Below are 26,539 nucleotides of genomic sequence, written 5' to 3'. Positions count from 1 at the left end.
TGTGTCTTTGTCCTCAGGAGACGCCAACAGACAAATCAGTGAGCTCAAGTTCAAACTGGTGAAGTCCGAACAGGAAGTGGCTGCTTTGGAACAGAATGTGAGTCACATCTTCATCTTCATCTTCATCGTCATCATCACCATCACCATAGTAACAGTCAGTATCAGCATGCAGAGTATTGATTGATGGGTGTATTGATGACCCTCAGGTGATCCGTCTGGAAGGTCAGGTGACTCGATACAAGTCAGCGTCAGAGAGCGCCGAAAAGATGGAGGACGAGCTGAAGGTGGAGAAGAGAAGACTCCACCGAGAGGTTCATATATCATATATATCATATTTATCATATATATCATATCTATATCCAGGTTTATTATATTATTATTATATCTATCATATCTATATCCAGGTTTATTATATTATTATATATATATCATATCTATATCCAGGTTTATTATATTATTATTATTATATATATCATATCTATATCCAGGTTTATTATATTATTATTATATATATCATATCTATATCCAGGTTTATTATATTATTATTATATATATCATATCTATATCCAGGTTTATTATATTATTATATATATATCATATCTATATCCAGGTTTATTATATTATTATTATATATATCATATCTATATCCAGGTTTATTATATTATTATTATATATATCATATTTATATCCAGGTTTATTATATTATTATTATTATATATATCATATCTATATCCAGGTTTATTATATTATTATTATATATATCATATCTATATCCAGGTTTATTATATTATTATATATATATCATATCTATATCCAGGTTTATTATATTATTATTATATATATCATATTTATATCCAGGTTTATTATATTATTATTATTATATATATCATATCTATATCCAGGTTTATTATATTATTATTATATCTATCATATTTATATCCAGGTTTATTATATTATTATTATTATATATATCATATCTATATCCAGGTTTATTATATTATTATTATTATATATATCATATCTATATCCAGGTTTATTATATTATTATTATATATATCATATCTATATCCAGGTTTATTATATTATTATTATATATATCATATCTATATCCAGGTTTATTATATTATTATTATTATATATATCATATCTATATCCAGGTTTATTATATTATTATTATTATATATATCATATCTATATCCAGGTTTATTATATTATTATTATTATATATCATATCTATATCCAGGTTTATTATATTATTATTATTATATATCATATTTATATCCAGGTTTATTATATTATTATTATTATATATATCATATCTATATCCAGGTTTATTATATTATTATTATTATATATCATATCTATATCCAGGTTTATTATATTATTATTATTATATATCATATTTATATCCAGGTTTATTATATTATTATTATTATATATATCATATCTATATCCAGGTTTATTATATTATTATTATATTTATATCCAGGTTTATTATATTATTATTATATATCATATCTATATCCAGGTTTATTATATTATTATTATATATCATATCTATATCCAGGTTTATTATATTATTATTATATATATCATATCTATATCCAGGTTTATTATATTATTATTATATATATCATATCTATATCCAGGTTTATTATATTATTATTATTATATATATCATATCTATATCCAGGTTTATTATATTATTATTATATATATCATATTTATATCCAGGTTTATTATATTATTATTATATATATCATATCTATATCCAGGTTTATTATATTATTATTATTATATATATCATATCTATATCCAGGTTTATTATATTATTATTATATATCATATTTATATCCAGGTTTATTATATTATTATTATTATATATATCATATCTATATCCAGGTTTATTATATTATTATTATTATATATCATATCTATATCCAGGTTTATTATATTATTATTATATATATCATATTTATATCCAGGTTTATTATATTATTATATATATATCATATCTATATCCAGGTTTATTATATTATTATTATTATATATCATATCTATATCCAGGTTTATTATATTATTATTATATATATCATATCTATATCCAGGTTTATTATATTATTATTATATATCATATCTATATCCAGGTTTATTATATTATTATTATATATATCATATTTATATCCAGGTTTATTATATTATTATTATTATATATCATATTTATATCCAGGTTTATTATATTATTATTATATATATCATATTTATATCCAGGTTTATTATATTATTATTATATATATCATATCTATATCCAGGTTTATTATATTATTATTATATATCATATTTATATCCAGGTTTATTATATTATTATTATATATATCATATTTATATCCAGGTTTATTATATTATTATTATTATATATCATATTTATATCCAGGTTTATTATATTATTATTATATATCATATTTATATCCAGGTTTATTATATTATTATTATATATATCATATTTATATCCAGGTTTATTATATTATTATTATTATATATCATATTTATATCCAGGTTTATTATATTATTATTATATATCATATTTATATCCAGGTTTATTATATTATTATTATATATATCATATTTATATCCAGGTTTATTATATTATTATTATATATATCATATTTATATCCAGGTTTATTATATTATTATTATTATATATCATATTTATATCCAGGTTTATTATATTATTATTATATATCATATTTATATCCAGGTTTATTATATTATTATTATATATATCATATTTATATCCAGGTTTATTATATTATTATTATATATATCATATCTATATCCAGGTTTATTATATTATATATCATATTTATATCCAGGTTTATTATATTATTATTATATATATCATATTTATATCCAGGTTTATTATATTATTATATATATATCATATCTATATCCAGGTTTATTATATTATTATTATTATATATCATATTTATATCCAGGTTTATTATATTATTATTATATATATCATATTTATATCCAGGTTTATTATATTATTATTATATATCATATTTATATCCAGGTTTATTATATTATTATTATATATATCATATCTATATCCAGGTTTATTATATTATTATCATATTTATATCCAGGTTTATTATATTATTATTATATATATCATATCTATATCCAGGTTTATTATATTATTATTATATTTATATCCAGGTTTATTATATTATTATTATATATATCATATCTATATCCAGGTTTATTATATTATTATTATATATCATATCTATATCCAGGTTTATTATATTATTATTATTATATATATCATATCTATATCCAGGTTTATTATATTATTATTATATATATCATATTTATATCCAGGTTTATTATATTATTATTATATATATCATATTTATATCCAGGTTTATTATATTATTATTATTATATATATCATATCTATATCCAGGTTTATTATATTATTATTATTATATATCATATCTATATCCAGGTTTATTATATTATTATTATTATATATCATATCTATATCCAGGTTTATTATATTATTATTATTAGACTTTAGGTTGGGGTGTAGTCATGTGGAGGTTTAGGTTTAGGAGGTCTTGTGACTGTTGGACGTGTCCCTGCAGCTGCGCTCGGCTCTGGACCGGATCGAGGAGCTGGATCTGAGTAACGCACATCTGTCCAAACGTCTGGAGAAGATGAAGGCCAACCGCAACGCCCTGCTGGCTCAGCAGTGACACCTCTGGAGGTCAGAGGTCAACATGTTGGTGCTGACTGGCAGGGAGCGCTTGTTTTACTGTGCACGCAGCGGTAGACGGGTGGAGTTAAGGGAGGAGCGCCTGCAGAAGAAGATCATGGACATGTTGAAACAGTCACGTCCGTCATGTAGCATCCCAGTGCCATGAACGTCGCCACGGCAACGCTTCCTGAAAAACTGCATCACATGTTAAAGTCCAGAAACATTGGAGTGGTTCACCTGAGCGGGTCCGGGTGGTTCACCTGAGCGGGTCCGGGTGCTTCACCTGAGCGGGTCCGGGTGCTTCACCTGAGCGGGTCCGGGTGCATCACCTGAGCGGGTCCGGGTGCTTCACCTGAGCGGGTCCGGGTGCTTCACCTGAGCGGGTCCGGGTGCTTCACCTGAGCGGGTCCGGGTGCTTCACCTGAGCGGGTCCGGGTGCATCACCTGAGCGGGTCCGGGTGCTTCACCTGAGCGGGTCCGGGTGCTTCACCTGAGCGGGTCCGGGTGCTTCACCTGAGCGGGTCCGGGTGGTTCACCTGAGCGGGTCCGGGTGCTTCACCTGAGCGGGTCCGGGTGCTTCACCTGAGCGGGTCCGGGTGGTTCACCTGAGCGGGTCCGGGTGCTTCACCTGAGCGGGTCCGGGTGCTTCACCTGAGCGGGTCCGGGTGGTTCACCTGAGCGGGTCCGGGTGTGATCAGTTCTTCATGGAGACGTTTGATGTGTATTGTACTGTTTATTGTCACTCAGGACATCATGTGATCATATCAGTCATGTGATCATGTGATCATATCAGTCATGTGATCATGTGATCATGTGATCATATCAGTCATGTGATCATGTGATCATGTGATCATATCAGTCATGTGATCATGTGATCATATCAGTCATGTGATCATGTGATCATATCAGTCATGTGATCATGTGATCATATCAGTCATGTGTTCTTACAGTAGTACCGATGACTCCGCCCTCCTGGTTCTCCAGGTGAGTTAAACAAACTATCATCAACCCTCAGCTCCACCTGTCGGGCACCAGGGGGCGACGCCTCCTTCTATTTTCTTCTTCTTTGTGTTTCTGTCTCTTCTGATTCAGTTTTAGTTTGGTGGTGTGTTCAGGTACCGCAGGAATTCTCATGTCTTTGTTTCTAAGGACTTTTCATGGCACTCGGGATTTAAACTCACCAGCTTGTAAACGTCTGTAATGAACCACTGAAAGCTTCAGTCTGCTGAGTCACATCATGAAACCACATAACCCGCAGAACCGCAGGGGACTCAGAGGAGAACTGTAGGGGACTCAGAGGAGAACTGTAAGGGACTGAGAGGAGAACCGTAAGGGACTGAGAGGAGAACTGTAAGGGACTGAGAGGAGAACCGTAAGGGACTGAGAGGAGAACTGTAAGGGACTGAGAGGAGAACCGTAAGGGACTGAGAGGAGAACTGTAGGGGACTGAGAGGAGAACTGTAAGGGACTCAGAGGAGAACCGTAAGGGACTGAGAGGAGAACTGTAAGGGACTGAGAGGAGAACCGTAAGGGACTGAGAGGAGAACCGTAGGGGACTCAGAGGAGAACTGTAAGGGACTGAGAGGAGAACTGTAAGGGACTCAGAGGAGAACTGTAAGGGACTCAGAGGAGAACTGTAAGGGACTGAGAGGAGAACCGTAAGGGACTGAGAGGAGAACCGTAAGGGACTCAGAGGAGAACCGTAAGGGACTGAGAGGAGAACTGTAAGGGACTCAGAGGAGAACCGTAAGGGACTCAGAGGAGAACTGTAAGGGACTGAGAGGAGAACCGTAAGGGACTCAGAGGAGAACCGTAAGGGACTCAGAGGAGAACCGTAAGGGACTCAGAGGAGAACCGTAAGGGACTGAGAGGAGAACCATAAACAGGGATTAAAGCAAAAAAAAATCCTGAGCCTGAACTTTTTTAGACTTGTGCACTTGACTCTAGACGCCACTACGTTGGTTGATCGATTGGAAACCGGTTTACTTTTTGGAGTGTTTGCACACGACACAGGCCTTGTTTTTGATGTTGGTGGTAATCTGTGGCGTGTACACATTCGCAAGGTCAAAATGATTGCAGACTAAGGTTTGACTAAACTGCAACACCAAGAAAGGCCAATAGGTGGCAATAGTAGTCCAACACACTACAATATGCTACATGTAGCATTTAGGATTTCTTTTGATATCAAGTTTCGCTGCTAATCTTTGTCTTTGACAGGTTACAAAATGGCCTACAATCACAAGGTGACATGTTATAAGGATATGTGAAATTGGAAGGCAGGCATTTGAAGAATAAGATTTATTTGCAACCATTTAATTTAAGGTATTCAAAATGATTCTCTTTTTAAAGAGTTTTAATTCAACAGTTTCAACATATTTGAACTTTCTTTAAAATAAATAGTGGCAAATTAAATACTAAGAAATTACTAGACGTTCGAAAATCCAGTCTATAAATAACATAAAAAATATCAACTTCTACATGAAGTAGTAACAAATTAGGTACAGACTACAGAGCGCACCTGATTAAAAGCTGCATGCTCTAATTTTAGAAAGAAAATCAATTTTGTACTTGTACAAGCCGCACTGGATTTTAAGCCGCAGGTGTCCCACGTTGTAACATGAGATATTAGCGAGGGTTGGTCCCCCCCCCCCTCTGACTACAGACATTTAGGGCACACTCGGCAATCATACCATGCCCAAGCACGTTTGCCCCCTACAGTCCGGATTATTTGGCTAGTGTGAGTGCCAGTGTACCCTGCTGGAGGGAGGCAGATTTCCCGGGAAATCAACAATGTTTTAAAAGGCAACACTAGCTGAGCCCCGGGTTAGGGTTAGGGGTTGGGGGGGGCAGGGTTAGGGGTTCGGGTCATTTCAAACAACACTAAATGCAACATGGAGACATTATGCATACGGGTTCCCAATCCGACCATTTTTTGTGTATTATTTTGTCATTATTAAGGCAAAAGAACTCAATGTATATCCATGGACATTATAATGAATAGGATATAGGCTCAATATTAGTTTACATCCAGCGTGCTGCGTGGACTTCATTACATCTGCTGCACCGCTGCTACCACAATTATCAAACGCTAAGTTTATTGTCTGTGACTGTAACTCATAAAAGTCATATTTTATGAATCTGCATTATATAAACTAACGAAATTTGTTAAAGTAAGTCATCTGACGACTTCTGAGTCATTAAACTAAGTCTTACTTTTACTGGAGTAATCTACCTCGTTCTGTCATTGTACAGTTTATAGTCCGGAATTTACGGTAGTTAAATCAGATAGTTAGATTTAAAACGGTTTCACCATTTCAACAACTTTGAACTTTCTTTAAAATAAATAGTAATAATAAAACAATTTTGCCGCTGGATGCGTTTAATCTTTCTGGAGCACAGTGTGCAGAAACAGGCACCTGGCTCTCTCATCTTTTTGCACCAACTACTAAACGGCTTGCTGTCCTTCCCTAGCTCATCTAGCCGTCCTTCCCTAGCTCATCTAGCCGTCCTTCCCTAGCTCATCTAGCCGTGCTTCCCTAGCTCATCTAGCCGTGCTTCCCTAGCTCATCTAGCCATGCTTCCCTAGCTCATCTAGCCGTCCTTCCCTAGCTCATCTAGCCGTGCTTCCCTAGCTCATCTAGCCGTCCTTCCCTAGCTCATCTAGCCGTGCTCCCCTAGCTCATCTAGCCGTGCTTCCCTAGCTCATCTAGCCGTGCTCCCCTAGCTCATCTAGCCGTCCTTCCCTAGCTCATCTAGCCGTGCTCCCCTAGCTCATCTAGCCGTCCTTCCCTAGCTCATCTAGCCGTGCTTCCCTAGCTCATCTAGCCGTCCTTCCCTAGCTCATCTAGCCGTCCTTCCCTAGCTCATCTAGCCATGCCCAACGCCATTTATTTTTCAACCCTTGGTCGATTATCAGGGCATTTCCTCCTGGAGTCATGAACTGAGCCATCTTTCCACTCCATGCAACGTCTCTCTCTCTACTCTGGCGATTAGGCTTCATACGTAACTTGGTGGAGGCACGTTTCCTCAAGACCCGCCTTATTTCACCTCTGATTGGATAATAATGTTAGTTTCAGAGCGGGAGAGTTGTGCTTCTCTCATATCATTGGCAGACGAACGATTACACTCTCTTTCACATTTAAAAAATTTATTATTTTATTTATTTTGTTTTGACGCGCCCGCAGTCAAGCGCCGCACGCCGGAATTCCGGCACGGGGCCGGAAAACTTTAATCCCTGCATAAGGGACTCAGAGGAGAACCGTAGGGACTCAGAGGAGAACCGTAGGGACTCAATGGAGAACCGTAGGGACTCAGAGGAGAACCGTAAAGGACTCAGAGGAGAACCGTAGGGGACTCAGAGGAGAACCGTAAAGGACTCAGAGGAGAACCGTAGGGACTCAGAGGAGAACCGTAGGGACTCAGAGGAGAACCGTAAAGGACTCAGAGGAGAACCGTAGGGACTCAGAGGAGAACCATAGGGGACTGAGAGGAGAACCGTAAGGGACTCAGAGGAGAACCGTAGGGACTGACAGGAGAACCATAAGGGACTGAGAAGAGAACCATAAGGACTGAGAAGAGAACCTCTCAGAGGAGAACCTTAAGGGACTGAGAGGAGAACCGTAGGGACTGAGAGGAGAACCGTAAGGACTGAGAGGAGAACCGTAGGGACTCAGAGGAGAACCGTAGGGACTCAGAGGAGAACCGTAGGGACTCAGAGGAGAACCGTAAAGGACTCAGAGGAGAACCGTAGGGACTCAGAGGAGAACCATAGGGGACTGAGAGGAGAACCGTAAGGGACTCAGAGGAGAACCGTAGGGACTGACAGGAGAACCATAAGGGACTGAGAAGAGAACCATAAGGACTGAGAAGAGAACCTCTCAGAGGAGAACCTTAAGGGACTGAGAGGAGAACCGTAGGGACTGAGAGGAGAACCGTAAGGACTGAGAGGAGAACCGTAAGGGACTCAGAGGAGAACCGTAAGGGACTGAGAGGAGAACCGTAGGGACTGAGAGGAGAACCGTAAGGACTGAGAGGAGAACCTTAAGGGACTGAGAGGAGAACTGTAAGGGACTGAGAGGAGAACCGTAGGGACTAAGAGGAGAACCGACTCAGAGGAGAACCGTAGGGGACTGAGAGGAGAACTGACTCCGAGGAGAACCGTAGGGACTGAGAGGAGAACCGTAGGAGACTGAGAGGAGAACCGACTCAGAGGAGAACCGTAGGGACTGAGAGGAGAACCGTAGGGGACTGAGAGGAGAACCGACTCAGAGGAGAACCGTAGGGGCTGAGAGGAGAACCGTAGGGACTGAGAGGAGAACCGTAGGGGACTGAGAGGAGAACCGACTCAGAGGAGAACCGTAGGGACTGAGAGGAGAACCGTAGGGGACTGAGAGGAGAACCGACTCAGAGGAGAACCGTAGGGACTGAGAGGAGAACCGTAGGAGACTGAGAGGAGAACCGTAGGGACTGAGAGGAGAACCGTAGGAGACTGAGAGGAGAACCGTAGGGACTCAGAGGAGAACCGACTCAGAGGAGAACCGTAGGGGCTCAGAGGAGAACCGACTGAGAGGAGAACCGTAAGGCAGCGTCTGGGTGGTGATGTGTTTCTGTCCTATTGATTAGGATTCATCAATATATCAGAGTATCAGTATGAATGACATCATGGGGGTTGAAGGTCATTGTGATGACATCATGGGGGTTAAAGGTCATTGTGATGACATCATGAAGCACTATATTAAACTCATGCAACATCTCAGCTTCCTGTCTGTGGATTCAGTGACATCACTTCCTGTCTTAATGAGCTAATAATAGACTAGTAGATCAGATCAGCTGATCAATAATTAATATCAGTGTATAAAGTGTTCTCATGTTATCAGCTGATGTAAACAGGTAACCATGGAGACGCTCCTCCTCTTCCTGGTAACCGTGGAGACGCAGAGTCCGGGGCAGGAAGTGAGAAATGTAAACAGGACCTTGCGCAGGGTCTTCTTCTGTGGTGGTAAAAAGCAGCAGGTCAAAGGTCACAGCTGAACCTGCAATCACTAAGTGATTATTGATCAGTCACAGCTGAGGTAACCATGGTGACAGCTGAGGTAACCATGGTGACAGCTGATCAATAATCACTAAACTGTGACCTTTGATCAATAATCTGAAACTAAACAGAGATTACTTCAAGTTTCAAAGATTTAAAAAGAAGAGAAGCTGCAGATAATGAGTCTGACTGACCTTTGACCTCTCACTCATAGACACACAGAGACACACACACACACACACACACAGACACACAGACACAGACACACTCTTCATTCAGGTCTCTTTGGGGTGCTGGTTGTCATGGAGACCACGTTTTAACTTCATTTGTCTTTTAGTTTATTTTATTTTACAAAAGTTCAACTTGACATGAAACGAAGTTATAAAACAATATGAAATATAAAGATTAAAGATTACTGTTCTTCAGGAGGATAATATAACTTTATATACATGTATATAGTTATATATTATATATATATATTATACATGTATAATATATATCTAACCTGAGCAGTGAATGAACTGACTGGTTGGCTGCTGAGCTGTCTATCAAACATTTCCTCCAATCATCATACAGCAGCAGAGCAGGGGCGGGACAAGCTGGTCACATTATCCAATGAGCTTCTTATCCTGCTTGTCCCGCCCAAAACAGCTGCTGGGAGAAGCCTCATTGAACACCTGAAGCTCCATCACAGCTTCCTGATTGGTCTCCACAGCTGCTCCAAGGTCAAACATGTTCAGCTGCTCCAAGGTCAAACGTGTTCAGCTGCTCCAAGGTCAAACGTGTTCAGCTGCTCCAAGGTCAAACGTGTTCAGCTGCTCCAAGGTCAAACGTGTTCAGCTGCTCCAAGGTCAAACGTGTTCAGCTGCTCCAAGGTCAAACGTGTTCAGTTGCTCCAAGGTCAAACCTGTTCAGCTGCTCCAAGGTCAAACGTGTTCAGCTGCTCCAAGGTCAAACCTGTTCAGCGGTGAGCTCCAATTGGCTGTCGGAGGCGTGACCGAGCCTGGCGAGGCCGGTCTTGGCGGAGTACCTGAAGAAGACGTGACTGATGACGTCACGGCTGCGTGGGCGGAGCATCAGGTAGAGGGCAGGGCTAACCACGCAGTGGAGCAGCGAGCACACCTGCGTCAGGTGGAGCGCAACGTCCAGGAAGTCCTCCAGCCGGCAGCTGAAGGTGACGAGGCGGAGCAGCGTGACGGTGTCCAGCAGCAGCGTGGCGTGATACGGCAGCCAGCACACCACCAGCGCTGATACGTACGCACGCGCCGCACGCCGGCCGGACCGCAGCACGCCGGCCGGCGGCAGCAAGGACGCAACGATGACGAGCAGCGGCAACACGAAGCCGAGCAGCACGAAGCTCAGCTGCAGCGCCGCCGCCCAGAACCGAGCGCTGCGGGGCGGGAACACCGGCCGGCACACGGCGCCGTCGCCCACACTCACCGCCCGCAGGAAGTAGGTGTCAGGGACGGAAGCCGCCAGCGCCAGCAGCCACACCGCCGCGCAAGCTAGCCGGCGCCGTCTGCGCCCGGCAGCGGGGGCGAGCGTGGCGGACAGGAAGTGGTCGGCGCTCATACAGGTGAGGAAGAAGATGCTGCTGAACAGATTCACGCTGAAGATGAAGTGAGTCAGCTGACACAGTCGCTCGCCAAACGGCCAGCGCCCCCCCCGCTGCAGCGACGCCACCCACACCGGCAGCGTGGCGAGCACGCTCAGATCAGCCGCCGCCAGCTGCACCACGTACAGCCGCTCCTCCCGCCCCCCCCGCTCCCCTTGCCTACCCCGATCCATCTGATCCCCCGACTCCTTCCGCCCCGCCCACTCCCCTTGCCCCCCCTGATCCATACCATCCTCCCGTCCACCCCGATCCATCCGATCCCCCCACTCCTCCCACCCCCCCCGCTCCCCTTGCCCCCCCCTCCCCTCCCGCAGCGCACACAGCAGCAGCACGTTAGCGGCGGCGCCCGACAGGAAGATGAGGACCAGCAGCACAGACAGGAAGTGCAGCAGCGTGGCGTGACTGACGGCGCCCGAGCATCGCAGCATCTCTACCGACGACAGGTTGCCATGGTCACCGGCTGTCAGGTTTAGCTCCGCCCACAACTCCAACAGCTCCAATAGGTCGTTGCTCAGACTCATACCTGCAGACACATGACCACAACAAACAATCAGAGACCAGCTCACACAGACCGGAGGACCTCAGTCTAGATGGAGGTCAAAGGTTAACCTCCATCTAGGTAACAGACAGTAACAGTGACAGTAACAGTAACAGACTGTAACAGTAACAGACAGTAACAGACAGTAACAGTAACAGACAGTAACAGTAACAGACAGTAACAGACAGTAACAGTCAGTAACAGACAGTAACAGTAACAGACAGTAACAGACAGTAACAGTAACAGACAGTAACAGACAGTAACAGTAACAGACAGTAACAGTAACAGACAGTAACAGTAACAGACAGTAACAGACAGTAACAGTAACAGTAACAATAACAGACAGTAACAGACAGTAACAGTAACAGACAGTAACAGACAGTAACAGACAGTAACAGTAACAGACAGTAACAGTAACAGTAACAGACAGTAACAGTAACAGACAGTAACAGACAGTAACAGTAACAGTAACAGACAGTAACAGTAACAGACAGTAATAGTAACAGTAACAGACAGTAACAGTAACAGACAGTAACAGTAACAGACAGTAACAGTAACAGACAGTAACAGTAACAGTAACAGACAGTAACAGACAGTAACAGTAACAGACAGTAACAGACAGTAACAGTAACAGACAATAACAGACAGTAATAGTAACAGACAGTAACAGACAGTAACAGTAACAGACAGTAACAGTAAAAGTAACAGACAGTAACAGTAACAGTAACAGACAATAACAGTAACAGACAGTAACAGACCGTAACAGTAACAGACAGTAACAGTAACAGACAGTAACAATAACAGACAGTAACAGTAACAGACAGTAACAGTAACAGACAGTAACAGTAACAGACAGTAACAGACAGTAACAGACAGTAACAGTAACAGACAGTCACAGTAGCAGACAGTAACAGACATTAACAGTAACAGTAACAGACAGTCACAGTAGCAGACAGTAACAGACATTAACAGTAACAGTAACAGACAGTAACAGTAACAGACAGTAACAGTAACAGACAGTAACAGACAGTAACAGTAACAGACAGTAACAGACAGTAACAGTAACAGACAGTAACAGTAACAGACAGTAACAGACAGTAACAGACAGTAACAGACAGTAACAGACAGTAACAGTAACAGACAGTAACAGTAACAGACAGTAACAGACAGTAACAGACAGTAACAGACAGTAACAGTAACAGACAGTAACAGACAGTAACAGACAGTAACAGACAGTAACAGACAGTAACAGTAACAGACAGTAACAGTAACAGTAACAGACAGTAACAGTAACAGACAGTAACAGACAGTAACAGTAACAGACAGTAACAGACAGTAACAGACAGTAACAGTAACAGACAGTAACAGTAACAGTAACAGACAGTAACAGACAGTAACAGTAACAGACAGTAACAGTAACAGACAGTAACAGTAACAGGCAGTAACAGACAGTAACAGTAACAGACAGTAACAGTAACAGACAATAACAGACAGTAACAGTAACAGTAACAGACAGTAACAGTAACAGACAGTAACAGACAGTAACAGTAACAGACAGTAACAGTAACAGACAGTAACAGACAGTAACAGTAACAGACAGTAACAGTAACAGACAGTAACAGACAGTAACAGTAACAGACAGTAACAGTAACAGACAGTAACAGACAGTAACAGTAACAGTAACAGTGACAGTAACAGTAACAGACAATAACAGTAACAGACAGTAACAGACAGTAACAGTAACAGACAGTAACAGTAACAGACAATAACAGACCGTAACAGTAACAGACAGTAACAGTAACAGACAGTAACAGACAGTAACAGACAGTAACAGTAACAGACAGTAACAGACAGTAACAGTAACAGACAGTAACAGACAGTAACAGACAGTAACAGACAGTAACAGACAGTAACAGTAACAGACAGTAACAGTAACAGACAGTAACAGAGTAATAGTAACAGACAGTAACAGACATTAACAGTAACAGACAATAACAGTAACAGACAGTAACAGTAACAGACAGTAACAGACAGTAACAGTAACAGACAGTAACAGACAGTAACAGTAACAGACAGTAACAGACAGTAACAGTAACAGTAACAGACAGTAACAGTAACAGTAACAGACAGTAACAGACAGTAACAGACAGTAACAGTAACAGACAGTAACAGACAGTAACAGTAACAGACAGTAACAATAACAGACAGTAACAGACAGTAACAGTAACAGACAGTAACAGACAGTAACAGACAGTAACAGTAACAGTAACAGTAACAGACAGTAACAGACAGTAACAGACAGTAACAGACAGTAACAGTAACAGACAATAACAGACAGTAACAGACAGTAACAGACAGTAACGGACAGTAACAGTAACAGACAGTAACAGTAACAGACAGTAACAGTAACAGACAGTAACAGACAGTAACAGTAACAGACAGTAACAGTAACAGACAGTAACAGACAGTAACAGTAACAGACAGTAACAGTAACAGACAGTAACAGTAACAGACAGTAACAGACAGTAACAGTAACAGACAGTAACAGACAGTAACAGTAACAGACAGCAACAGACAGTAACAGTAACAGTAACAGACAGTAACAGTAACAGACAGTAACAGACAGTAACAGTAACAGACAGTAACAGTAACAGACAGTAACAGTAACAGACAGTAACAGACAGTAACAGTAACAGACAATAACAGTAACAGACAGTAACAGTAACAGACAGTAACAGACAGTAACAGTAACAGACAGTAACAGTAACAGTAACAGACAGTAACAGACAGTAACAGACAGTAACAGTAACAGACAGTAACAGACAGTAACAGTAACAGACAGTAACAATAACAGACAGTAACAGACAGTAACAGTAACAGACAGTAACAGTAACAGACAATAACAGACAGTAACAGACAGTAACAGACAGTAACGGACAGTAACAGTAACAGACAGTAACAGTAACAGACAGTAACAGTAACAGACAGTAACAGACAGTAACAGTAACAGACAGTAACAGTAACAGACAGTAACAGACAGTAACAGTAACAGACAGTAACAGTAACAGACAGTAACAGTAACAGACAGTAACAGACAGTAACAGTAACAGACAGTAACAGACAGTAACAGTAACAGACAGCAACAGACAGTAACAGTAACAGTAACAGACAGTAACAGTAACAGACAGTAACAGACAGTAACAGTAACAGACAGTAACAGTAACAGACAGTAACAGACAGTAACAGTAACAGACAGTAACAGTAACAGACAGTAACAGTAACAGACAGTAACAGACAGTAACAGTAACAGACAGCAACAGACAGTAACAGACAGTAACAGTAACAGTCAGTAACAGACAGTAACAGTAACAGACAGTAACAGACAGTAACAGTAACAGACAGCAACAGACAGTAACAGACAGCCCCCCCCCCCAGGTCTCCCATACATTTAAAAAGTCATAAAATATTCTCTAACACAGACAGAAGCTCCTGAACGCCCCATCCTAACCCAGCTACACTTAAAGTACACACACACACACACACACACACACACACACACACACACACAGTAACACACACACACACAGTAACACACACACACACACACACACAGAGACACACACACAGTAACACACACACACACACACACACACACACACACACATACAGTAACACATACACACACAGTAACACACACACACACACACAGAGACACACACACAGTAACACACACACACACACACACACACACACACACACACACACACACAGTAACACACACACATACACAGAGACACACACACACACACACACACAGTAACACACACACATACACACACACACACACACACACAGTAACACATGTTTTCGATCAGAACATCATCGATCACTGATCACAGCTGATCGTGTTTCCGGTGTCAGAGCTGCTGAACCGGGAGTCTGAACCGGGAGTCCGGCGGAGAGAGGAGCGCCTTTACCTGCAGAATCCTCCGGTCGATCCGGGTCCTGCAGCGGTGGACGGGATGCGGTCTGATCTGCGGGTCCTAAATCACGCACACAGCGTCATCACATGACGTCACAGTCCCGCTGCTGGACTCAATACCGAGCAGACTGACTGTGGAGGATCAATACTGACCAGACTGACTGTGGAGGATCAGACCAGACTGACTGTGGAGGATCAGACCAGACTGACTATGGAGGATCAATAACCCTAACCCTAGCTAACCCTAGCTAACCCTAACCCTAGCTAACCCTAACACGAGCTAACCCTAGCTAACCCTAACCCTAGATAACCCTAACCCTAGCTAGCCCTAGCTAACCCTAACCCTAGCTAACCCTAACCCTAGATAACCCTAGCTAACCCTAACCCTAGCTAGCCCTAGCTAACCCTAACCCTAGCTAGCCCTAGCTAACCCTAACCCTAGCTAACCCTAACCCTAGCTAGCCCTAGCTAACCCTAACCCTAGCTAGCCCTGACTGTAAATCATCTGTTACAGACTTTTTGTTTTTTACAGCGTACATTTTTTATTTTAGTATTTAGAGCAAAGAAATTCAACAGGAGTCAGTTTAAACATTATTTATTTATTTATAGATTTAATCTCTTTTACAAACATTTCAAACCGTTAAAGAGCCAAGCAGCTTCACAAAATCTTCATCTGAACTGATCAAAGTTTCATGGACGAAGTTTCCAGAAAACACTTTGATCCAGAAACTGTTTAAACACTTTGATCCAGAAACTGTTTAAACACTTTGATCCAGAAACTGTTTAAACACTTTGATCCAGAAGCTGTTTAAACACTTTGATCCAGAAACTGTTTAAACACTTTGATCCAGAAACTGTTTAAACACTTTGATCCAGAAACTGTTTAAACACTTTGATCCAGAAACTGTTTAAACACTTTGATCCAGAAACTGTTTAAACACTTTGATCCAGAAACTGTTTAAACACTTTGATCCAGAAACTGTTTAAACACTTTGATCCAGAAACTGTTTAAACACTTTGATCCAGAAACTGTTTAAACACTTTGATCCAGAAACTGTTTAAACACTTTGATCCAGAAACTGTTTAAACACTTTGATCCAGAAACTGTTAAAACACTTTGATCCAGAAACACTTTAAACACTTTGAAACACTTTAAACTGTTTAAACACTTTGAAACACTTTAAACTGTTTAAACACTTTGATCCAGAAACTGTTTAAACACTTTGAAACACTTTAAACTGTTTAAACTGTCGCTTCTCTTTTCATTCATTGGCAGTGAAATCAATCAGTGATCAATAATCATCACTGAGCCAAACTTTGTCTTCCTGTAGAAGATGTTTTAATTTATTGGTCTCAGATTTCAGCAGCTGCGACTCTCAGACACCGCAAAGCATTATGGGACCTGTAGTTCTTCCACTCTGAGTAATGTCCTGTACACATATTTAGGATGAATGAATGAAATGTGACCTTAAGTGTTGGATCAATAATCCGCTTCATATAAATATTGATCACATGACGGAGCGAGGAAGCTTTGGTCACATGACGGAGCGAGGAAGCTTTGGTCACATGACGGAGCGAGGAAGCTTTGGTCACATGACGGAGCGAGGAAGCTTTGGTCACATGACGGAGCGAGGAAGCTTTGATCTTTAATGTTGATGTGAGGAGACAGTTAGACTCTGACTGTGTTATATTATTTAACATGTTTCTGCAGCGTTAGCACGACGTTCTTTAGTGGATGCACCACCACATGACCGCCACCGAGGCCAGCAGACCAATCACAGAGCTCGCTGCAGACGAGGGGGCGGAGTTACACAGGTCAGAGTTGCAGCACTTGAAGGTAAAACTGGACACCTGGAAATAAACGGAGCTGCTTTAATAAAGGAAAACACTCAAAACTCAGAACAGAGATCAACAGAGAGACGGAGAACCAAGACGCAGCTAACGGCTAATGGCTAACAACTAACGGCTAACAGCTTAGAGCTAACGGCTAAGCTAATGGCTAACAACTACAGTAGAGTACAATAAGTATACTAGAATAAGTACAGAGTAGAGTAGAACATAGTAGAGTAGAACAGAGTAGAGTAGAACATAGTAGAACAGAGTAGAACATAGTAGAGTAGAACAGAGTAGAACATAGTAGAGTAGAACAGAGTAGAACAGAGTAGAACATAGTAGAGTAGAACAGAGTAGAACATAGTAGAGTAGAACAGAGTAGAGTAGAACATAGTAGAACATAGTAGAACATAGCAGAGTAGAACAGAGTAGAACATAGTAGAGTAGAACAGAGTAGAGTAGAACATAGTAGAACAGAGTAGAACATAGTAGAGTAGAACAGAGTAGAGTAGAACATAGAGTAGAACATAGTAGAGTAGAACAGAGTAGAGTAGAACATAGAGTAGAACATAGTAGAGTAGAACATAGTAGAACAGAGTAGAACATAGTAGAGTAGAACAGAGTAGAACATAGTAGAGTAGAACAGAGTAGAGTAGAACATAGAGTAGAACATAGTAGAGTAGAACAGAGTAGAGTAGAACAGAGTAGAACAGAGTAGAGTAGAACATAGAGTAGAACATAGTAGAACATAGTAGAGTAGAACAGAGTAGAACATAGTAGAGTAGAACATAGAGTAGAACAGAGTAGAGTAGAACATAGAGTAGAACAGAGTAGAACAGAGTAGAGTAGAACATAAAGTAGAACAGAGTAGAACATAGTAGAGTAGAACAGAGTAGAACAGAGTAGAGTAGAACATAAAGTAGAACAGAGTAGAACATAGTAGAGTAGAACATAGAGTAGAACAGAGTAGAACAGAGTAGAGTAGAACATAGAGTAGAACATAGTAGAGTAGAACAGAGTAGAGTAGAACATAGAGTAGAACAGAGTAGAACAGAGTAGAGTAGAACATAGAGTAGAATATAGAAGAGTAGAACATAGTAGAGTAGAACATAGTAGAACAGAGTAGAGTAGAACATAGTAGAGTAGAACAGAGTAGAGTAGAACATAGAGTAGAACATAGTAGAGTAGGACAGAGTAGAGTAGAACATAGAGTAGAACAGAGTAGAGTAGAACATAGAAGAGTAGAACATAGTAGAGTAGAACAGAGTAGAGTAGAACATAGTAGAGTAGAACAGAGTAGAGTAGAACATAGAGTAGAACAGAGTAGAGTAGAACATAGTAGAGTAGGACAGAGTAGAGTAGAACATAGTAGAGTAGAACAGAGTAGAGTAGAACATAGAGTAGAACAGAGTAGAGTAGAACATAGTAGAGTAGAACAGAGTAGAGTAGAACATAGAGTAGAACAGAGTAGAGTAGAACATAGTAGAGTAGGACAGAGTAGAGTAGAACAGAGTAGAACATAGTAGAACATAGTAGAGTAGAACATAGTAGAACATAGAGTAGAACATAGTAGAACATAGTAGAGTAGAACAGAGTAGAGTAGAACATAGTAGAGTAGGACAGAGTAGAGTAGAACAGAGTAGAACATAGTAGAACATAGTAGAGTAGAACATAGTAGAACATAGAGTAGAACATAGTAGAACATAGTAGAGTAGAACAGAGTAGAACATAGTAGAGTAGAACAGAGTAGAGTAGAACATAGTAGAGTAGAACAGAGTAGAGTAGAACATAGTAGAGTAGAACAGAGTAGAGTAGAACATAGTAGAGTAGAACAGAGTAGAACATAGTAGAGTAGAACAGAGTAGAGTAGAACATAGTAGAACATAGAGTAGAACATAGTAGAACATAGTAGAGTAGAACAGAGTAGAGTAGAACATAGAGTAGAACATAGTAGAGTGGGTACCTGTGGGAACATCTGGCCCAGGCGACCGTACTCACAGTCTGAATATTTGAGACACTGACGGTACGTCATCCCTCCTGTTCCAAATAATACACACAGGAAATACTCAGTACAGAGAACAGGAGAACAGGAGAACAGGAAAACAGGTGAACAGGTGAACAGGTGAACAGGTGAACAGGTGAGCAGGTAAACAGGTAAACAGGTGAGCAGGAGAACAGGTGAACAGGAGAACAGGTGAACAGGTGAACAGGTGAGCAGGAAAACAGGTGAACAGGTGAACAGGTGAGCAGCTGAGCAGGTGAACAGGAGAACAGGTGAGCAGGAGAACAGGTGAGTAGGAGAACAGGTAAACAGGTGAGCAGGTGAACAGGTAAACAGGAGAACAGGTGAGCAGGAGAACAGGTGAGTAGGAGAACAGGTGAGCAGGTGAACAGGTGAGCAGGTGAACAGGTGAGCAGGAGAACAGGTGAGCAGGAGAGTAGGAGAACAGGTGAGCAGGAGAACAGGTAAACAGGTGAACAGGTGAGCAGGAGAACAGGCAAACAGGAGAACAGGTGAACAGGTGAGCAGGAGAACAGGTGAGTAGGAGAACAGGTGAGCAGGTGAACAGGTGAGCAGGTGAACAGGTGAGCAGGAGAACAGGTGAGCAGGAGAGTAGGAGAACAGGTGAGCAGGAGAACAGGTAAACAGATGAACAGGTGAGCAGGAGAACAGGTAAACAGGTGAGCAGGAGAACAGGTGAGCAGGAGAGTAGGAGAACAGGTAAACAGGTGAACAGGTGTACAGGTGAGTAGGTGAGCAGGAGAGTAGGAGAACAGGTGAGCAGGAGAGTAGGAGAACAGGTAAACAGGTGAGCAGGAGAACAGGTGAGCAGGAGAGTAGGAGAACAGGTAAACAGGTGAACAGGTGTACAGGTGAGTAGGTGAGCAGGAGAGTAGGAGAACAGGTAAACAGGTAAACAGGTGAGCAGGAGAACAGGTGAACAGGAGAACAGGTGAACAGGTGAACAGGTGAGCAGGAAAACAGGTGAACAGGTGAGCAGCTGAGCAGGTGAACAGGAGAACAGGTGAGCAGGAGAACAGGTGAGTAGGAGAACAGGTAAACAGGTGAGCAGGTGAACAGGTAAACAGGAGAACAGGTGAGCAGGAGAACAGGTGAGTAGGAGAACAGGTGAGCAGGTGAACAGGTGAGCAGGTGAACAGGTGAGCAGGTGAACAGGTGAGCAGGAGAACAGGTGAGCAGGAGAGTAGGAGAACAGGTGAGCAGGAGAACAGGTAAACAGGTGAACAGGTGAGCAGGAGAACAGGTAAACAGGAGAACAGGTGAACAGGTGAGCAGGAGAACAGGTGAGCAGGTGAACAGGTGAGCAGGTGAACAGGTGAGCAGGAGAACAGGTGAGCAGGAGAGTAGGAGAACAGGTGAGCAGGAGAACAGGTAAACAGATGAACAGGTGAGCAGGAGAACAGGTAAACAGGTGAGCAGGAGAACAGGTGAGCAGGAGAGTAGGAGAACAGGTAAACAGGTGAACAGGTGTACAGGTGAGTAGGTGAGCAGGAGAGTAGGAGAACAGGTGAGCAGGAGAACAGGTGAGCAGGAGAGTAGGAGAACAGGTAAACAGGTGAGCAGGAGAACAGGTGAGCAGGAGAGTAGGAGAACAGGTAAACAGGTGAACAGGTGTACAGGTGAGTAGGTGAGCAGGAGAGTAGGAGAACAGGTAAACAGGTAAACAGGTGAGCAGGAGAACAGGTGAGCAGGAAAACAGGTGAACAGGTGAGCAGCTGAGCAGGTGAACAGGAGAACAGGTGAGCAGGAGAACAGGTGAGTAGGAGAACAGGTAAACAGGTGAGCAGGTGAACAGGTAAACAGGAGAACAGGTGAGCAGGAGAACAGGTGAGTAGGAGAACAGGTGAGCAGGTGAACAGGTGAGCAGGTGAACAGGTGAGCAGGAGAACAGGTGAGCAGGAGAGTAGGAGAACAGGTGAGCAGGAGAACAGGTAAACAGATGAACAGGTGAGCAGGAGAACAGGTAAACAGGTGAGCAGGAGAACAGGTGAGCAGGAGAGTAGGAGAACAGGTAAACAGGTGAACAGGTGTACAGGTGAGTAGGTGAGCAGGAGAGTAGGAGAACAGGTGAGCAGGAGAACAGGTGAGCAGGAGAGTAGGAGAACAGGTAAACAGGTGAGCAGGAGAACAGGTGAGCAGGAGAGTAGGAGAACAGGTAAACAGGTGAACAGGTGTACAGGTGAGTAGGTGAGCAGGAGAGTAGGAGAACAGGTAAACAGGTAAACAGGTGAGCAGGAGAACAGGTGAGCAGGAAAACAGGTGAACAGGTGAACAGGTGAGCAGCTGAGCAGGTGAACAGGAGAACAGGTGAGCAGGAGAACAGGTGAGTAGGAGAACAGGTAAACAGGTGAGCAGGTGAACAGGTAAACAGGAGAACAGGTGAGCAGGAGAACAGGTGAGTAGGAGAACAGGTGAGCAGGTGAACAGGTGAGCAGGAGAACAGGTGAGCAGGAGAGTAGGAGAACAGGTGAGCAGGAGAACAGGTAAACAGGTGAACAGGTGAGCAGGAGAACAGGTAAACAGGAGAACAGGTGAACAGGTGAGCAGGAGAACAGGTGAGTAGGAGAACAGGTGAGCAGGTGAACAGGTGAGCAGGTGAACAGGTGAGCAGGAGAACAGGTGAGCAGGAGAGTAGGAGAACAGGTGAGCAGGAGAACAGGTAAACAGATGAACAGGTGAGCAGGAGAACAGGTAAACAGGTGAGCAGGAGAACAGGTGAGCAGGAGAGTAGGAGAACAGGTAAACAGGTGAACAGGTGTACAGGTGAGTAGGTGAGCAGGAGAGTAGGAGAACAGGTGAGCAGGAGAACAGGTGAGCAGGAGAGTAGGAGAACAGGTAAACAGGTGAGCAGGTGAACAGGTGAGCAGGTGAACAGGTGAACAGGTGAATAGGTGAACAGGTGAGCAGGTGAACAGATGAACAGGAGAACAGGTGAGCAGGAGAACAGGAGAACAGGTGAGCAGGTACCTCTCTCAGTGAGGGTCAGACAGGCGTCGTCATAGCTACATTCTCGTTGTTTGGAGCAACTTCCTGTGTAATCCTTACAGCTGAAACACCGAATGGCCGATCCTACAAACATTTAAACAGCTGATCCTAAAAACATTTAAACAGCTGATCCTAAAAACATTTAAACAGCTGATCCTACAAACATTTAAACAGCTGATCCTAAAAACATTTAAACAGCTGATCCTAAAAACATTTAAACAGCTGATCCTAAAAACATTTAAACAGCTGATCCTAAAAACATTTAAACAGCTGATCCTAAAAACATTTAAACAGCTGATCCTAAAAACATTTAAACAGCTGATCCTAAAAACATTTAAACAGCTGATCCTAAAAACATTTAAACAGCTGATCCTAACCCTAACAGCTGATTGGCGCCTCTGCAGGCTGACAGCACAAACTGCAGGTTAACATTTTATGCAGATGACATTTTTATTTAAATCAATTAATTTATTTTGAACTAATGTAACAATAATGCTAATGCTAACGCCAATGCTAACGCTAACGCTAATGCTAATGCTAATGCTAAGCCAGTGAAACATACCGAGTCCAATCAGAGTGCAGCACACCACCACACAGATACACAGGGAGCGCTTCATTTTCACCTGGAACGACACAAACACACTGTAGTACTACAAAGTACTGTGTAGTACTGTGTAGTACTGTGTAGTACACTAAAGTATTGTGTACTACACTAAAGTACAGTGTAGTACTGTATGTAGTACTGTATGTAGTACTGTATGTAGTACAGTGTAGTACTGTATGTAGTACAGTGTAGTACTGTATGTAGTACTGTATGTAGTACAGTGTAGTACTGTATGTAGTACTGTATGTAGTACAGTGTAGTACTGTATGTAGTACTGTATGTAGTACAGTGTAGTACTGTATGTAGTACTGTGTAGTACTCACCCAGCAGTCAGTAGTTCTCCTCTGGTTGAAGTTGATGTGACGACTGAGTCTGACTCTAACAGACAGCAGAGGACACTGTCCCCCCCCCCCCCATGCCCCCTCTCTCCGCCCCCCCTACGCCCCTCCCTCCGCCCCCCCCCACCCCCCCGTCCAATAGGAGGAGCCTGACTGTCTTTGTTTTCTGTTTTCACTTCAGTTAAATCCACAGTACTACTATCAATGTGCTTCTCTCTCCTCTCCTTCCTCCTTCTCTCCTCTCCTTCCTCCTTCTCTCCTCTCTCCTTCCTCTCTCTCCTCTCCTTCCTCCTTCTCTCCTCTCCTTCCTCTCTCTCCTCTCCTTCCTCTCTCTCCTCTCCTTCCTCTCTCCTTCCTCTCTCCTTCCTCTCTCTCCTCTCCTTCCTCTCTCCTTCCTCTCTCTCCTCTCCTTCCTCTCTCTCTCCTCTCCTTCCTCTCTCCTTCCTCTCTCCTTCCTCTCTCCTTCCTCTCTCTCCTCTCCTTCCTCTCTCTCCTCTCTCTCCATCGTGAGGATGACGTTGTGTTGATGACGTCGTGATGATGACGTCGTGTTGATGACGTCGTGATGATGACATCGTGATGATGACGTCGTGATGATGATGTCGTGATGATGACGTTGTGTTGATGACATCGTGATGATGACGTCGTGTTGATGACTTCGTGATGATGACGTCGTGTTGATGACGTCGTGATGATGACGTCGTGTTGATGACTTCGTGATGATGACGTCGTGTTGATGACGTCGTGATGATGACGTTGTGTTGATGACATCTTGATGATGATATCGTGTTGATGACATCATGATGATGACATCGTGTTGATGACATCGTGATGATGACGTCGTGTTGATGACATCATGATGATGACATCGTGTTGATGACATCGTGATGATGACGTCGTGTTGATTACGTCGTGATGATGACATCGTGTTGATGACATCGTGATGATGAAGTCGTGATGATGACATCGTGTTGATGACATTGTGATGATGACGTCGTGTTGATGACGTCGTGATGACATCGTGATGATGACGTCGTGATGATGACATTGTGATGATGACGTCGTGTTGATGACATTGTGATGACGACATCGTGATGATGACGTCGTGATGACGACATCGTGATGATGACGTCGTGATGATGACGTCGTGTTGGCGGACAAACAACAGAAGGAGGCAGCGGTGATAGGCGCAGGAAGAAGGAACATGAGAAGCTGGAGGAGATGAGAGGAGTAAAGGAACAGTGGAGCCAGTGGTGATGGGAGCACTGGGAGCTGTGGGACACTAACTGGGAGAGAGACTCCAGCTGATTCCAGGTCCACCATCTGAGCTCTCTGTCCAGAAGAGTGCAGTCCTAGGAACAGCTAAGATACTGCAGAACCCTCTGACTATGAGCAGAACCCTCACACTACCAGCAGAAACCTCACACTACCAGTAGAACCCTCACACTACCAGCAGAACCCTCACACTACCAGCAGAAACCTCACACTACCAGTAGAACCCTCACACTACCAGCAGAACCCTCACACTACCAGCAGAACCCTCACACTATGAGCAGAACCCTCACACTACCAGCAGAAACCTCACACTACCAGCAGAACCCTCCAACTACCAGTAGAACCCTCACACTACCAGCAGAACCCTCACACTACCAGCAGAACCCTCACACTATGAGCAGAACCCTCACACTACCAGTAGAACCCTCACACTACCAGCAGAAACCTCACACTACCAGTAGAACCCTCACACTACCAGCAGAACCCTCACACTATGAGCAGAACCCTCACACTACCAGCAGAACCCTCACACTATGAGCAGAACCCTCCAACTACCAGCAGAACCCTCACACTACCAGCAGAAACCTCACACTACCAGCAGAACCCTCACACTATGAGCAGAACCCTCCAACTACCAGCAGAACCCTCACACTACCAGCAGAAACCTCACACTATGAGCAGAACCCTCCAACTACCAGCAGAACCCTCACACTACCAGCAGAAACCTCACACTACCAGCAGAACCCTCACACTACCAGCAGAAACCTCACACTACCAGCAGAACCCTCACACTACCAGCAGAACCCTCACACTATGAGCAGAACCCTCCAACTACCAGCAGAACCCTCACACTACCAGCAGAACCCTCACACTATGAGCAGAACCCTCCAACTACCAGCAGAACCCTCACACTAGCAGCAGAACCCTCACACTATGAGCAGAACCCTCCAACTACCAGCAGAACCCTCACACTATGAGCAGAACCCTCCAACTACCAGCAGAACCCTCACACTACCAGCAGAAACCTCACACTACCAGCAGAACCCTCCAACTACCAGCAGAACCCTCACACTAGCAGCAGAACCCTCACACTACCAGCAGAAACCTCACACTACCAGCAGAACCCTCACACTACCAGCAGAACCCTCACACTACCAGCAGAACCCTCACACTACCAGTAGAACCCTCACACTACCAGTAGAACCCTCACACTACCAACAGAACCCTCACACTACCAGCAGAACCCTCACACTACCAGTAGAACCCTCACACTACCAACAGAACCCTCACACTACCAGCAGAACCCTCACACTACCAGCAGAAACCTCACACTACCAGCAGAACCCTCACACTATGAGCAGAACCCTCCAACTACCAGCAGAACCCTCACACTACCAGCAGAAACCTCACACTACCAGCAGAACCCTCACACTACCAGCAGAAACCTCACACTACCAGCAGAACCCTCACACTACCAGCAGAACCCTCACACTATGAGCAGAACCCTCACACTAGCAGTAGAACCCTCACACTACCAGTAGAACCCTCA

At 42.6% G+C, this 26,539-nt stretch overlaps 3 protein-coding genes across 3 annotated transcripts in view; 1 reads left to right on the top strand and 2 right to left on the bottom strand.

Moving 5' to 3' along the window:
* LOC128354570 (uncharacterized) overlaps positions 1–3,764 on the top strand; it is a 31,655-nt gene extending 27,891 nt beyond the window's left edge. The window contains exons 21-23 of the mRNA XM_053314789.1: positions 18–97; positions 207–311; positions 3,654–3,764. Coding sequence (XP_053170764.1) covers positions 18–97; positions 207–311; positions 3,654–3,764 — 296 coding nt within the window. The remainder of the gene's footprint in view (positions 1–17; positions 98–206; positions 312–3,653) is intronic.
* Positions 3,765–8,120: 4,356 nt separating this feature from the next.
* Positions 8,121–15,991, bottom strand: LOC128354569 (uncharacterized). Its single transcript, XM_053314788.1, has 8 exons — positions 15,928–15,991; positions 11,732–11,935; positions 10,755–11,566; positions 9,144–9,377; positions 8,913–9,050; positions 8,656–8,826; positions 8,363–8,584; positions 8,121–8,291 (listed from the first exon to the last, which is right to left on the bottom strand). The coding sequence occupies exons 2-8, from the start codon at positions 11,931–11,933 to the stop codon at positions 8,121–8,123; spliced, it is 1,950 nt and encodes a 649-aa protein (XP_053170763.1). The 5' UTR covers positions 11,934–11,935; positions 15,928–15,991.
* Positions 15,992–17,629: 1,638 nt separating this feature from the next.
* LOC128354274 (CD59 glycoprotein-like) lies at positions 17,630–23,392 on the bottom strand. The gene is made up of 4 exons (XM_053314533.1): positions 23,336–23,392; positions 22,756–22,857; positions 19,729–19,802; positions 17,630–17,783 (listed from the first exon to the last, which is right to left on the bottom strand). Exons 1-4 carry the CDS (start codon positions 23,388–23,390, stop codon positions 17,661–17,663), a joined length of 354 nt encoding a protein of 117 aa, XP_053170508.1. The 5' UTR covers positions 23,391–23,392; the 3' UTR covers positions 17,630–17,660.
* Between the last annotated feature and the right edge of the window lie 3,147 nt (positions 23,393–26,539).

The sequence above is a fragment of the Scomber japonicus genome, chromosome 24, assembly GCF_027409825.1.
Source record: "Scomber japonicus isolate fScoJap1 chromosome 24, fScoJap1.pri, whole genome shotgun sequence".
Lineage (NCBI taxonomy): Eukaryota > Metazoa > Chordata > Actinopteri > Scombriformes > Scombridae > Scomber > Scomber japonicus.
The sequence above is the reverse complement of the archived record's forward strand: the minus strand, read 5'-3'. Positions and strand labels throughout refer to the sequence as shown.